This window comes from Cyprinodon tularosa, unplaced genomic scaffold, assembly GCF_016077235.1.
Source record: "Cyprinodon tularosa strain WSP-4 unplaced genomic scaffold, ASM1607723v1 ctg84, whole genome shotgun sequence".
NCBI classification, from domain to species: Eukaryota; Metazoa; Chordata; class Actinopteri; order Cyprinodontiformes; family Cyprinodontidae; genus Cyprinodon; species Cyprinodon tularosa.
In genome coordinates, this window is record NW_024039607.1 from 1689143 (window position 1) to 1703583 (window position 14441).

Sequence of the window (14441 nt, forward strand, 5' to 3'; positions counted from 1 at the left end):
GCTGTGGCTACAATGTAGCTTGGCACCATCAGTGTGTGAGTGTGTGGGTGAATGAATGTAGTGTAAAGCGCTTTGGTCAAGTCTCCTGACCTGAATAAAGGCGCTATATAAGTACATGCCATTTAAATGAACTGGGTTTCTCCCACAGTAATACAGGTATTGCTGGAGTATGCTGACGTGAAGCAGTGTGGTCCAGAAATGAGTCCAGACAGACGTTATGCTTGGCTCTACCTTTCTCATAGTTCATTCAAAATAGTTAGATTATCCTGAGCTATCTTCTTTATTTATCCTGTTATAAGTTTAGGCTGCTGGAGGACATATGGACCACTTTTCAACATTATGCTTCATTTTATCTCTATTTTCCCATTCTGCAGTATTTTCTTAGTTCCACCCATAACCTTATATTGTTTCCTGTTTGATTGTGACTCCATTCTGGATTGAAATATCATCTGGGCAACTGACATCAACAACTTTGTTTATAGATGTTAGAGTTGGGCATATTTTTTCTGTTTAGTCCTTTTTGGTTTACTGTGACTAACTGTATGTGTTCTGTTTCATCCTGTGACATTGTAACTGGTCCATAGCTCTTCTGCTTGAGTGTATTTTTCCTGGAATCTGTCACTTTTGGAGCTAATCAACAATTACCTTTTGTATCGCTGCTTCTTTAGAGCTTTAGAGCTAGTTAAGCATATACTCTTAATTGAATATATGTTTAATTGTTCTTCCGTTGTTGTTTTTTCTCATAGACAACCATATAACCTCAGGAAGACAGACTTTACCATGACATTGGTGCCAACACTTGTTGGAAGATCTGGACTTGCTAGAGCAGTTTGAGCATATTTTATTACTGCTTGAATACAGTTATTGTTTTCTATCTTTTGTACATGCCTTCCTGATTTCCTTGGCTAGAAAAAGATAACAGACAGACCTCTTCAAATAGAAAAGGCAGCAAAACAAATGCTGCTACCTTAAAATTCCCTATACAAGGAAAAGGAAGGAAACCTTGTAAAGCTCACTGTTGAAAAAATGCAGTAATTACTGAGAGCTTGTGCAACTGCATGAACAGAAGAATCTTTTTTAAGGCTTTTTCCACAACTTCATCAGGCCAATATTTGTTGTAGGTGTTGAAATTTTGGCCAACACTGAAACCTTTTCTCACACTCTCTGGCATTTAAATGTAATATCACCCTTATATCTAATATTTCAAAAATTTCTTTAGGCAGGATTCCTCCTCCACTGATGCAAAACATTTCATCACACAAACAGCATGTGAAAGAAAAAACATAACCCTAATATAAACCCAGAGAGCACATTTATAGACACTGAGGCCACCACAAGTGTTGTATTCCAGACTTGAAATTGACATGACAGCTAAGGAATGATGGCACGGCCCCTCTCTACTGTCACATTTGTTGCCACAGCCAAGTGACATGTCCACATGTCCATTATATTAGCAGCGTAGGCACCCAGGATGCATTATGTTGGTTAAAAACAGATGATGAGATTAGTGATAACTAAAAATCCACAGAGTGCATCACTACATTACTCTAAAGACTGTGGAGTGGTGTCTGTGTCATCAGCCTCACTGCAAGAATGCAAAGTGGAAGTCAGGAAGCAAATGTCTGCCGGTTTGGACCTTTAACCTCCAAGCCTCCTGTTCTGTGCCTGGTAATCAGTCGGCGTAGAGGATAAACCCTGAGAAGGTGCTATATTTGTTGCTGTTGCCCCCGTGAGCTTTGCCCCCATCCAGTTTGATGAACACCTCATCCCCTGCATCCAGATGAAGTATGACACTGTTGCTGGCATAGTCATAACTCTGGTCTTGGTCCTGGGCAATGGCACTGGCCCTGACCTGGAATATTAAACACAGGAAGATGTAATGAGAGGTTAGATTAAAAAAGAAGATTCTTTTTTAAATCACTCGAATTTCCTCATCTAACGATAATATATGGATATGTTGCTGACTTTTTACACTCTTACATGTTTCAGATAACCCAAAAAAATTATATCATTTAAAGATATGCTAAATTAACAGAAAATTAAGTTTTTTAATCAAGGTTTCTTTTATGGGAGGGGAAAACATATATATCTAAATCAACTTGACTCTTTGCGAAGGAGACTTCCCAGGATAAATCTCTACTTACTCTGCTTAACTGGAATTATCCACCTCTCTTGAAAAGCTGATTTCAATTTTACCCCTAACAAAGATGCGTGACTACTGTTGAAACATAGAACAAGAAAAAATCATTCTTTTGGTGGCATGAAGAAGGCTGCAAAATTTCAAAAGCAGCAATTATGCCCCTATTTGATCAAACAACCCAAGTCAGTTGGTTGTTTGCATTGAAACAAAAAAAAACAAAATTACTCCAACGGTGGATCAAAAACGTATTCAGGAGGTCATAGAAATGGTAAATGGCCTGTTCTGATATAGCCCTTTTCAAGTCAGGAGACTTAACCAAAGGGCTTTACACTACATTCAGTCCTTTACCTAGCCTGACGTAGTCCGACTCAATTCTAGTCAGAATATGAGTCTGATGCTGCTCCATAGAGCTTTGATTATGGGGCGTGTTTCGAACGAACCAGGAAAAAAATGACTCTGCACTCAATTGGATAGACCTACAACCAATAAGAGCAGCGGAGTGCGTGACGTATGTTAAGCGAGGCATAGTTGTTGTCCACAAAAATCAAAGCGTGCAGTTTCACGCCTAGAATAAGAAGATGAGCCTTGATCGCGTTTCTCTGTTCCTCTTTTAAAATTAATTTGCTGTCGATATCTTCTAGAACAGACCTAATAGCAGAATCTACTCACCCAAACTCTCCAGCGGCAGCCATTATTGTTGTCGCCCAAGCGCGCTTTGGTCACGTGGTTGATAACGTTACTCTTGATCATCTGTCCATCATCGTATAAAGCCCGCCCTGACAATTTGATTGGATCGCCTGACAGTGGGCTTTAATACTCGCGCTACTATGGAGCAGAGCCAGACCGAACTTCCCGACCTCAAACCTTGTGGGCGGGACTAAGTTCGGACTGGCACCCAGGCTATCCTTTACCCATTCACGCACACACTCACACGCTATCGATGGCAAACTACATCCTAGCAACAGCTGCCCTGGGGTTCACTGATAGAAGCAAGGCTGCTGGACACTGGCACCACCAGTAAACAATACAGGTGAAGTGTCTTGCCAAAGGACACAACAACACTGAAAGCCAGAGCCAGGTCTTGAACCATCAACCCTTCAATTTCAGGGCAAACTGATACATCTGACACCACTGTCGCAACTTCGCCCCATTGAAAACAGAAGCATCTAAAGCACTGCAAGTTTTACTTACCTAAGTTAAGGTAATTGTTTATGACCTTAAAATAAGAGACTGAGCAAAGCTGCTGTATTGTTCAAATTTGCCAAAAGCACCTTGATGATCTCAAAGAAAGATTCTGACTAAAATGTACATTTAATGTAAATTACAATAGGATTTCAAAAAAAAAGGAACATAAAAAACAATAGTTAAACATAAGGGAGGATGCCATCTGTTTGCAACCTTAAGCCTAAACATACTTGGATTATAAAGTAGGGTAATAATATAAGGCTACCAGTAAGCCCACCTCTGAAAGGCACAAAACATGACCCAGGTTTCTGACCCTGTCAATGTCCTGAGGTATCCAAATGAAAATGCAAGATCTTAGACTGAACAGAAATCCTGTGAAATCTTCTTATTGTGCCTCAATACGGCATATAACATTAGCTTGAATTTATTCACGATGACAAAGAAGACTGGGAAGAAGTTTAAACTATTGATGACGGTTGTGGCCACCAAGGATGGCACAACCACTTATTTGCTTTGGAGTGCAAATATGTGGTTACAAAACTGACAATGTTGGTATCTTTTTCTTTTTAAGTAATTATGTCCTCATTTGAAAAAAACTTCTTTCATTTGTTCAGCTTAACTTAGTCTGCTATTGAGTATATTTTCTTGAATATCTGTAACATACGTATTAGCACTTAGTAACATTTAGCTGCCTTTTTTTAGTTAAAAAGAGAATGCACAGCTTGAATGCCATTTCATACATTGCACCCAATGATAGAATAAGCTAATTCCCATATGCAGTCCCTTTTTACAGGGCTTTGGATCAAATCTAATATAACAATTATGCTATCAGCAAATAGCCCTCAAGGTTTGTTAGGTAATCAAGCTTATTAACAATATATCCTAAAAGTGATAAGTTTAATGTCAGAAAAGTATACTTATAGGAAAGTAAAGCCTGTATTAAGAAGTTTGACTTTGTGTAAGTGTGTCCCCTCTGGTGAATATGTTTTTTTTATCTTATGACTCAGCTGTACGGGTCAGGCTTGAGTCAGTCTGCCTATGAGCAATAAAGTCAGTGCATACTATCCCTTTCCCTCATCTTCTACTCTTACGTGACATCCTCGTTCTGTTGGGTAAAGAGCTGGAAAATGTCGTGTTTTGCCACATATAAGTGTCATTTTGACAGCACAGGGTAATTACAGATGTGCCGGTTTGTGCGCCTCATCCCCAAATCTGCTTGCCTGCTCGGGGGTAAGTTCTTTAGCATGTAAGACAGATCCCCTCTGAGGGTTTTCTCCAGCTTTACCGCACCATCCATAAAGTTTAATCCATGCTCCGACCAAGATTGTAGCGACAGGTTGGCTGAACAAAAATAAAAAACATTATCCTCCAACAGAGTTATGGAGAGACACTTACAGTTTAAGATGAAAGGTTATGGGATACATGACGCAATGATGATTAGTCTTTAGGTATCCTTGGCTTCCTCTGCTTCCACTCTGCTTCAGCAGTATTAATTTTAAACACCTGTAGGAAAATTAAGATATTCCCCAGGTTTTCTACTTTTTGTGGAGCAGATGGTGTCATTTTGCCATATTTTTCCATTTTGACATCAGGATAAGATTTTTGTCACGATCATTCCCACCAGTTTTACTTATATTGTTGCAATCTTCTATTTATACAACATGCTGAAATATTTTCCATACCCCTTTTTACGTTTTTTAGATGTTTTTACAACAAAATAATTATAAAATATTCTATTTTATGTGAAAGTGTCATGATTTTGACACTGATGGCTGGTTTGATTGCTCCTTTCATTCACCTGTCTTGCTCTGCCCATTTCCTAATTACTCACCAGATCCACCTGTGCTGGTTTCCTATTTAGGCTGCCTGTTTCCCAGCCATCAGCGCCAGATTATGCTTGAGCCTTTGGTGTTAAGAGTTCTCTTCCATTACTAATAGTGCTCTGATTGTCGGATCCTGATTTGTTTCTGTATTTGGACCTTTGAGTCTGCCTTCCCCTGTCTGATCTGTTTGCCTGCCTGTCTTCGGACTCCTGTCAGATAGTTCTGTGGACTGAACTGTCTAACCAGGTTAGTGACTCATGTTTTCATAATCATCCTCCGTCAGATTATCACAGTCACTAACCTGTGTTTCTCTCCAATAGACGATCCTACTTCTGATGCCCTAGCCACTGCCGCTGCTGCCACTGTAGAATCTCAGCTTGTTGTTTAAATAAAAGCTTTTTAAGTAATCCACTGTCTGTCTTGCCTTAATTCCAGGTCCTACCTTCTGAGTCATTTTTACTTATGTTCTGTTTCAGAGTTAATGAATCTCAGTAGGATGGAATAGAGAATATCTGGAAAAATCCCATTTTAATTGCTTTATTAGACAATTGTTTGGGCTATAGGCTGCACAGTGGCGAAGTTGGTAGCACTGCCACCTTGAAGCAAAAAGGTTCTAAGTTCGACATCCGGCCCGGGGTCTTTGTGCCTGGAGTTTGCATGTTCTCTCTGTATATGAGTGGGTTCTCTCCGGGTTCTCTGGCTTCCTCCCACAGTTAAAAAAGATGACTGTTAGGTTAATTAGCTTCTCTAAATTCTCCTTAGCTGTGTGTGTGAATGGTTGTTTGTCCTTTTTGTCTGTGTTGTTCTGCGATGTGCTGGTGACTAGTCCAGGGTGTACCCCGCCTCTCGGCCATTGACAGCTGGAGATACCACCAGCACCCCTAACGACCCCAGCAGGGATAAGCATAACAGAAAATGGATGGATCGATGAAGGGATGGAGGGATGGATGGATGGGTTTGGGCTATAAGTGGGCCAATCTAATACATAAGTCTACCTTAATGTAAAGCATTTCATTATAGAATGTAAAATTGATTTCATTTTTTATTTATTTTCCTACTTAAGTGTTGTTCTCTTAATTCTTGCTTTTGTCTACATATATTATAGCAAATATTACATGGGATTTCTGATGACTCTGTTTCAACAATATCTTTTCTCTTACCACTCTTTAATCAGCCAAATTAAAGGCGAGAGTTAGGCAATGATAGTTGTCTAATAATTAGGGATGCACAATATTGGGATTTTGGCCGATATCCGATATGCCGATATTTTAAAACTCATGTAGCCGATACCGATGTTAAAGCTGGACAAAAATAAGTAGTCATTGAAAATAGCAGTTTTGTTATCCATTTCTGACACTTTGAAAAATAATATACTCAAATATATTTTCATATGCTGATATCAAATTGATTTTTAAAAACGCGGTATCGATCTATTTTACTTTCAAAATCTAGTGAAATTTCATCGTTCTGTTTCAAAGTCTCATGATATTTTGCAAATTCTTGTGAGATTTTGTTAGTAAAATAGATCGATACCGCGTCAATATATCAACATATAAAAATATGGCAAAATATCGTGAATTTTCAGGGGATTTCGTAGCATTACGATGACATATAGCAATATTTCATTAGTAAAAGAGATTGATATGGTGTTTTTAAATGGCAATATATCAGCATATGAAGATATTGTGATATTTTAATATCACAATTCCCTCGTCTTTAGAAATTTTTAAGTCTGTAAAAAAGAAGTTTTTGAGGAAGAAGAAGAAACTCAGAAGCTGATCAAATATCGGGTTAAATATCGGTGGGGTGGCCGATGTCCGATATTCAGTTTTAAGGCCGATTATATCGTGCATCCCTACTAATAATTGTCCTGTAAACAGCCTAGAAAAAAATGAGATGCCAACCCCTTTAGCTCGTCTAGACTCCAGACGTTTCCTGCCAACATCTTGGTAGGTTTGCAGTTGCACCATGCTATTTCTGTTGTCAGATGATGCATTAAAACATGCTCTGGAAGTTGTTCAGAAATTGTAATTGCTGAAAATGTTCTCCATCACCTGCTGGGTTCCTTGGTGTCCATGATCCTGTTTATTTAGTCACAAACCATCAGGACCCAATATAACAACTAACTTTACACTAATATTAGATCATTGTGAACAAAATTGGAGCTAAATGTAAATGAATGCAATACTTTGCATTGCATCTGTCAATCAGACACTAACTTTTAGCATCTTTTCTTTAATGTAATTCCAGATTAATGTGTCCAGTAAGCTAACGCTAATGTCCAGTCCAGAAGACACCTACGCCAATGCAGACTTCTATAGTTTAAAAAAAACTACAATCTAAAAATATGTATAATCTTCCTGTTTTTGAATGACAAGGACAGGCACGTTTTTATAGGCTTTTACATGTGTCAGTCTTGGTATGATTTTCATGACATTAAAAAAATTTTCTTCCTTCACATTTAAGTACCAAGATGAGTATGATTTTTTTTTTATTTTTAGTTGTGGTTTTGCTGTCCACCGTTACCATACAAGCTTGCCGATGTGATATTCATTTGATTCAGACAGCACTGAATAGTTGTAGCGCTCTGTGATTAGTTCTAGATCAAAATAACACAGTTGCATATTTCAGATCAGACATGTAATTGAAAAGTTTATCTCGATAGAGAGTCCTATGGTGAGTGTTTCCTCTTGTGAGGAATTCTTTCATTATGCTGAGATTATCTCCCATAAAAATTAGAATGGAAATAAGCCTTCAGTAACAGGAGGCATGTCACAATATATAATCTGTGACATGTTTTTCATTGCAAAGAGGATTATTTGGAATAGATTTTCCTTATATCTTAAGATATTTAGCTCCTTAAGGACTAATAGATGAACACCTTAAGACCAATGTGGTTTAATTTAACACAGAAGGCTTTTTCAGCGCACTATATTTTCCTCTTCCTATTAAGCTGCTCTGAAGACAGTGCTAAAACTTCTAATAACCCTGCTGTTCTTCACTGAAAGTTATTACTTTCATAAACAACCCACTTGAAGAACAGCTGGAGTTAGTGTTATTGTGCTCACTCGATGTTCAGCCTGATGCAGTCTGGGTGAGATGTTTGCGAGTGTTGTGGCTTAGATGAACATGTTTGTTTGGTGTCATCGCCAGCGGCCCATTAGGACATCACAAAATCAGCCGTAAATTTAGCAAATATCACGTATCGATAATCAAACGCTTAGGCTTGACAGGCAGCCTGATAACGCCAGTTGGCTCACCAAGTTTCTACAAAGCTTGTTGTATTCTAAAGGGCAACCGCTTTGAACTAGCCACAACCCCGGGCTGTTTTGTGATGTGTGCTCAGCAGAGATAGGCCTGCACTTCCTCCACTCATGTCAACATGTACATCATCGCAAGATGTGCAAAAATGCACAGATATACAAACTGGCAGCATGCCAGTATGCATTCTCATTATACCAAACAAACACCAGAGCATGTCTGAAATAGTTGCACACATGAATACCCAATTAAGACTGCCAGTAAACTGTTTGTATGTTTCCCTAAGCGAGGCCACCTCACTGTGAGTTTAAGAATTCAATCATTTTATCCTGCTATACACAGCAGACACTACACTAAGGTAGATTGGAAGATGCTGTCTTATATATAAAAGTTGTTCTTGCAAAAAAGCTACTTTATCAGACTGATATTTATCACTCCATATACTGCCACCTACTGGGCAGAATGTGAAGGTTCACCAAAAAAACAAAACAAAAAAAACGCACAGAAAATTGAAACAAATCATTTACCTATTTTAGTAGAGATCCCCGGCTATATTTTAACCAGTGGCTATTTCTGCATGAATAGCTTCATGGGCAACCCCCACCTTGTAAGACCATAGCATCAATTTGTTTGCACTAGTAAAGTTAGTTTTTCTTAAATTTGCAACTGTATATGTCCCCTCTTCAGTGCATAAAGGTCCAGTTATTTCTGAAAAATAAAGATGTTCCACATATCTTAACCGGAAACCTTGACATAGTAATACAAACAATTAAGCAATGTATTTAGGGTGCAACTGACATGGCTTTTCTTTTTTTTATTTTACTTTAACTGATTCCGTCCCCTGATCATCTGGCACACTGGGCCCCTACTGGCCCACAATAATCCATTATAACATAACAATTGATTTCTATCAGCGCTTTGATTATGTTATTTATGGAAATGCTTAAACTGTAGTATATGTAGGCAGTTAGATACCAGGGAAACTGTCTTTGCCACCTGAAAAAGCTTAAGGTGAAATGAATAAGAATACCCTTAAAAACCAAAAACAAAAAACGTAACAATATTAAACCAAATATGGGCCAAAATATATCATATGATTTCAACGTAACACTACTTTTCTCTTTGGAGAAATTAGCAATTATTATCTATCCATTAAAGTGGGCTTCATGTATCACTAGCAGTATAGTTTTAGAAAATGCTTTTACTAACCTAAATTTCTTTGCAATAAAAATGTAAACTTACTGTAATTTACCCTTGGAGAAACCAAAAAGTATTTTTTGTAGGTTAGTTAGACTTAGTAATTTACAGTAACTTTTATTTATGTCAAAGACTATAGATCCACAGGTAATATCAAAGAGGTAAATAAAGAACTAAGATCTAGGACTGGCCCTGAAAAAAGATTGGGATATTCAGGATGTTATGGTGATAAAAGAGATGATGCTGATGAAATGAAGCATATCAGGGGTTTTTAATATGTGGGAAGAAAGGATGTGTTTAGTTGAAAAACTGAAAGCCAGATTGAGCGAAACTGGCGAAGCATATAGTAAGATATGAGGCAAATGATGCAGTTATCAGTCAGCTGTACATTTCTGACATGGCTTTTTTTGTGTTAACACATTTTGACAGCTTGACTTCATATCGAAAACAAAAACTAATTTAGTTGTTGCCTGACAATTACAGAAAGCACTCCCTATATTCTTATATTTAAAAGCATTTCAGTTGATTTTTTGGTTTTTATAGTTTAAAAAAGCTACCCATTTGCCAGTTCATAAAAACAGCATGTGTGTGTCAAACGTTTCACCCACCAGACCATTTTTGATCAAGTCTGCCCACATGCTTGTCCCATCGCCTCCTCTCATCAGCACATTGTAGATGAAAAAGTAGGTTCCTGGAATCTTGCAGGTGAACTTGCCCGTCGCACCCTCGTAGTTTCCCCCAATGTTAGTCACCACATCATCAAATCGCAGAATGTCGTAGCCTTCTTGGGGGTTTCGTAGTCCTGCGTAAAATGCCACTCGGGGGGTAGTGTTGTAGGTGGTTGTGCTAACCGCCCCAAGGATCCCTGTGCGAACCATGTCTCCACTGTCCCCCGGTGGTCCCCTTGGACCTGGTGGACCTGGTTCTCCAGGAGGTCCCGGAGGTCCAGGTTTGCCTGGGCGTCCGGTTTTTCCTTGTGGGCCGTTCGCACTGTATGTAGGCAGTGGAGGACCGATGCTGTGATCGCTTAGGTCTTCCTGATTGTCCACCAAAAAGCCACTGGTTGATGTGTCTGTGTGGATGCCAGTCCCTGGGGTGCCCGTGCCTGGGAAGGGGTCGCACACCATCCGGCAGGTTCCCAGCATCTCATAATGGCTTGAGCTGTCATCTGTGCCACCAGCACCCACAGAGCTGACCAGCACAGGGATGAGGACCACCAAAACCAGGACTAGCATGACCCCCACTGCAGCTGCCACCAGGGTCTTCCGCCCGATGCTCAGCCTAGGAAGGGGCTGCGCTGCCAGCCTGGAACTCTCCGGGGCAGGAATGGTGACTGTGGGGCGTGCGTCCACCCAGCAGAACACAGACACGAGGTGGATCTCCAGTAGTGGAGATGATGCTCAGGGGGGAGAGCCGGTGTGAGTCTGCGAGTGTGTGACAGAGCTGAGCAGGAGTGGGGAGAGAGAAAGAGAGGGAGAGGAGCAAAGGACTTGAGTGAGCAAAAGGAGAGAGGGAGTGGAGGAGAGAGAGTTAGAGCGAATAAGAAAAAGAAGAAAGCTGTAGAATGAGAGAAAAACAAACACTAACTGATTCAGGGCTGAGGGGAACTCTACTGTTGGCAGATATGTAAAACCAAGGAAAGTATGAAGAACATAGATTTAATAATAATAAAAACATTGTAAATATGTCAACACATGAAATATGAAAAATGAGGATTGAGAAGCGTGCTGTCCGTCTCAATACTATACCTCTGGATGAATTCAAAAGATGAACTGTCTTAACCAAGGTATGTTTGTTCATCCCATGTAAACTGCACTTAATTCAATGTGGATAATTAGATTATGAGTCAACATTAGTCAAGCACCTTTGGACTGAGTAAAGCTAACATTTTACATAACTCCACATACCATCACCATTGTAAAACACAGTGGTGGCAACATCATGCTGTGGGGACACCTTTCCTTGGCAGGGATGGGGGAGCTGGTCAGCACTAATGGAAAGATGGATGGACATTTTTTTGGGAAGAAAAAAAAGCTGTTAGAAGGTTGCTAAAGACTTGAGTCAGCATGGATGGAGGTTCATCTTCTAGCAGGATAACAACCTCAAACCAAAGGTCCAGTCAGATCTTAAATGGAAATCAGTCTGACTGAACATGAGCTGTTTTTCAAAGAATAATGAGGAAACATGTCATTCTCTAGCTGTCCAAGTCATTGTGTATTTAATTTATTTTAAAGGTCAAGAGTGAAAAGTACTCATCCTGAATCCAGGTAAACCTTATGTTCCAACTAAAGCTCTGAGATGTACAACTTTGGCAAACTGAAAAAAGGAAGCTAAGGAAAGCAATTAGAAGTCTCCTCCATGCTCAACTAGTGTGATGAATCAGCTGTGAAAAAAATTGTAATTTGTTTAATTATTGCATCCTGGGGCTGTTGTAGAATTTAACATAAAAAGTCATTAATATTTCATAGTTCACCAAATGTCATCAGAATATGACATTTCAGCACTGCAGATTGACCCGTTTAGAGGCTGAAATTCAAAACAGCATAATGCTCCTTTGAAACACATTAATTATAAAAAAAAAAAAAAAAAAGAAAAAAATTATTTACAACTTTTGATTTTACAATCACAACTTCATAGTACCAGGGATTTGGTGTGACAGAGCAACACAAAGTATACGGTGGAAGAAATGTGACTTTCTATCCATTTTCTGTCTTTAAAAGGAAGCATTTAAAATGGTGGCTTGTGTTTTTTATTTTTTTTAATCCAATGTAGTTCACAACTTTGCTGAACCATCTTTTCTCTATTGGTGCTGCTGCTCCTTTTTGGAATATATCTACCAGATTCTAAATTATGTTTATTTGCTGATGAAATTTGACTACAGACATTGAGTTTGACATTGAGTCAATATACCAACTTGGGTTCACATCTAAACTTGGCAGCTAAAGAGGAGAAAGAGTGAGGCAGGGATTTGTTCATTAAATTACATGTTTATCAAGGAGGTGCTTAATGCTAAACAGCCATATTCAGAAATACATTAAAGAGATGTTCTATTTGTTTATTAAAATTTTACATGAGTGTGTTTTTTCAGGTCAGCTGCATATTTAATTTCTATATTTTGTACCTTATCAACAAAATAAATTCCCCATACATGTCAAACACCACTTGGCAGAAAATAAATTTTTTAAAATTCAGATTCTAAATAAACCTATTTGTCTATTTGTGTGATACTCCCAGGTTCTGTTTGATTTGAAATTTTGTTTTGTATACACTCTTCGTATACAAAATTACAATAAAGTTTGTGTAATTCATTTGAAAAACATAATATATGACATGATTTAATGTTTAAATTCATAATTAGGAAATTCAAAGCAAGTTAAACTTGATACCAAAATATTTTGTGAGATTTAAGTGAATATTGTTGGCTAAATGGGGAAGAAGGACTGCATTTTTAAAACTTCTGAGCTATAACTTGAGCTATAACTCAAGCTATAATTATATTATTAAGTGCAAGTTTAAGCTAAGACATGAATCTTCTTTTTTTTCCCCTTTTTTTATTTGACTGATAATAAAAACACTCTGTTCTTCTTATTTTTTTTGCTAAATCTGAGTTAACTTTGGGATAATCAAATAAACAATTCCATATGACAATAGTGGGTTTCAGAATTTTTCCCTTGGGCACGATTAAAAAAAAACAAAAAGAAACTCTACTATTCTTTTATTGCAGAGTTTACAGAAAATGACTGTATTTGGTATTCCTATCTTATGTTTTCCATTAAAAAATCTGGAACCAAATAAGAGTGAAGCATCTTATATAACAGGACGATATACGTAAACAAAAGTCCCTGCAGTGGATTTAACTGCCAAATTAATTAGGAGCATGAATTAGCCATCTGGAGGCTATTCTTTACCTTATCTTTATATTTCTTTGTTAGAATATTTGCTTTAAACTTTACTGGAAGCGATATTCCAATCAGAATATTTGGCATCTGTCATTTTGGCAGCAACACAGCATAGATTGTTGTGACAAAGGATATTTATAGCTGGTGAATTCTGTTCCAGGAGCTTCCCTTATGAATTGGGTCTGACTGTCATGGCCTACCCGGACACTCAAAGTCTCTCTAAAAATATTTTCGTCATGAGTCAAGTGACGAATGGTGTTCAGACAAAGTCAGGATTCGGTGAAAGTTCTTTAGCATTTCACAGATTATGACACAGCAACAGTACCTCCCTCAAGACAGGATGGACTCTTTAATAGTGTTAAAAGAACATCAGTCATCGAATCTATGCACGGATGCAATAACATAGCATAGCAATGGCTCCATAACTATACACAGCATATAGTTGGGCCATATCTGTATCCATTTTTGTTAATCAAAAACACTAGGCATAAAGTTATCTTTTGAATTTGTTAAAATTTCATTCAATAAAATTGAATAATATTTCACCTGTATGCTGTAGAAATATGTAGATAAAAAGGCTAACCATCATATTAAGCTATTCTACCTCTGTCAGTTAAATGGAAATAAGGACAGCAGATTCATACAGCTCGATTTAAACCTAAATATTTTGTCAATAGTTCATAAAATGCAGTTAAGAGGCCTGAATTGGATCTGAATTATCTGCAGAAATCCATGCCTCAGGCGAGAACATTTTGAAAAAGAAAATTAAATGAAAAAAATTTGAACAGAAATGTCCGTTTTTGTCTACATTTGAAATGGAATGTGTTGTGGAAAACGCATTCTTAGATTTCCTGAATCTACCATTCCCCAGTTAAACTTGATGGTGGCAGGGTCATGCTGTGGGATTCTGTTCTTCTGCTGAGGCAGCACCCATGG

The 14441-nt window shown here is 38.2% G+C and overlaps 1 protein-coding gene across 1 annotated transcript; it reads right to left on the minus strand.

Moving 5' to 3' along the window:
* LOC119774899 (C1q-related factor-like) lies at positions 1 to 11070 on the minus strand. Its single transcript, XM_038272627.1, has 2 exons — positions 10215 to 11070; positions 1 to 1852 (listed from the first exon to the last, which is right to left on the minus strand). The coding sequence occupies exons 1-2, from the start codon at positions 10839 to 10841 to the stop codon at positions 1673 to 1675; spliced, it is 807 nt and encodes a 268-aa protein (XP_038128555.1). The 5' UTR covers positions 10842 to 11070; the 3' UTR covers positions 1 to 1672.
* Positions 11071 to 14441: the final 3371 nt, after the last annotated feature.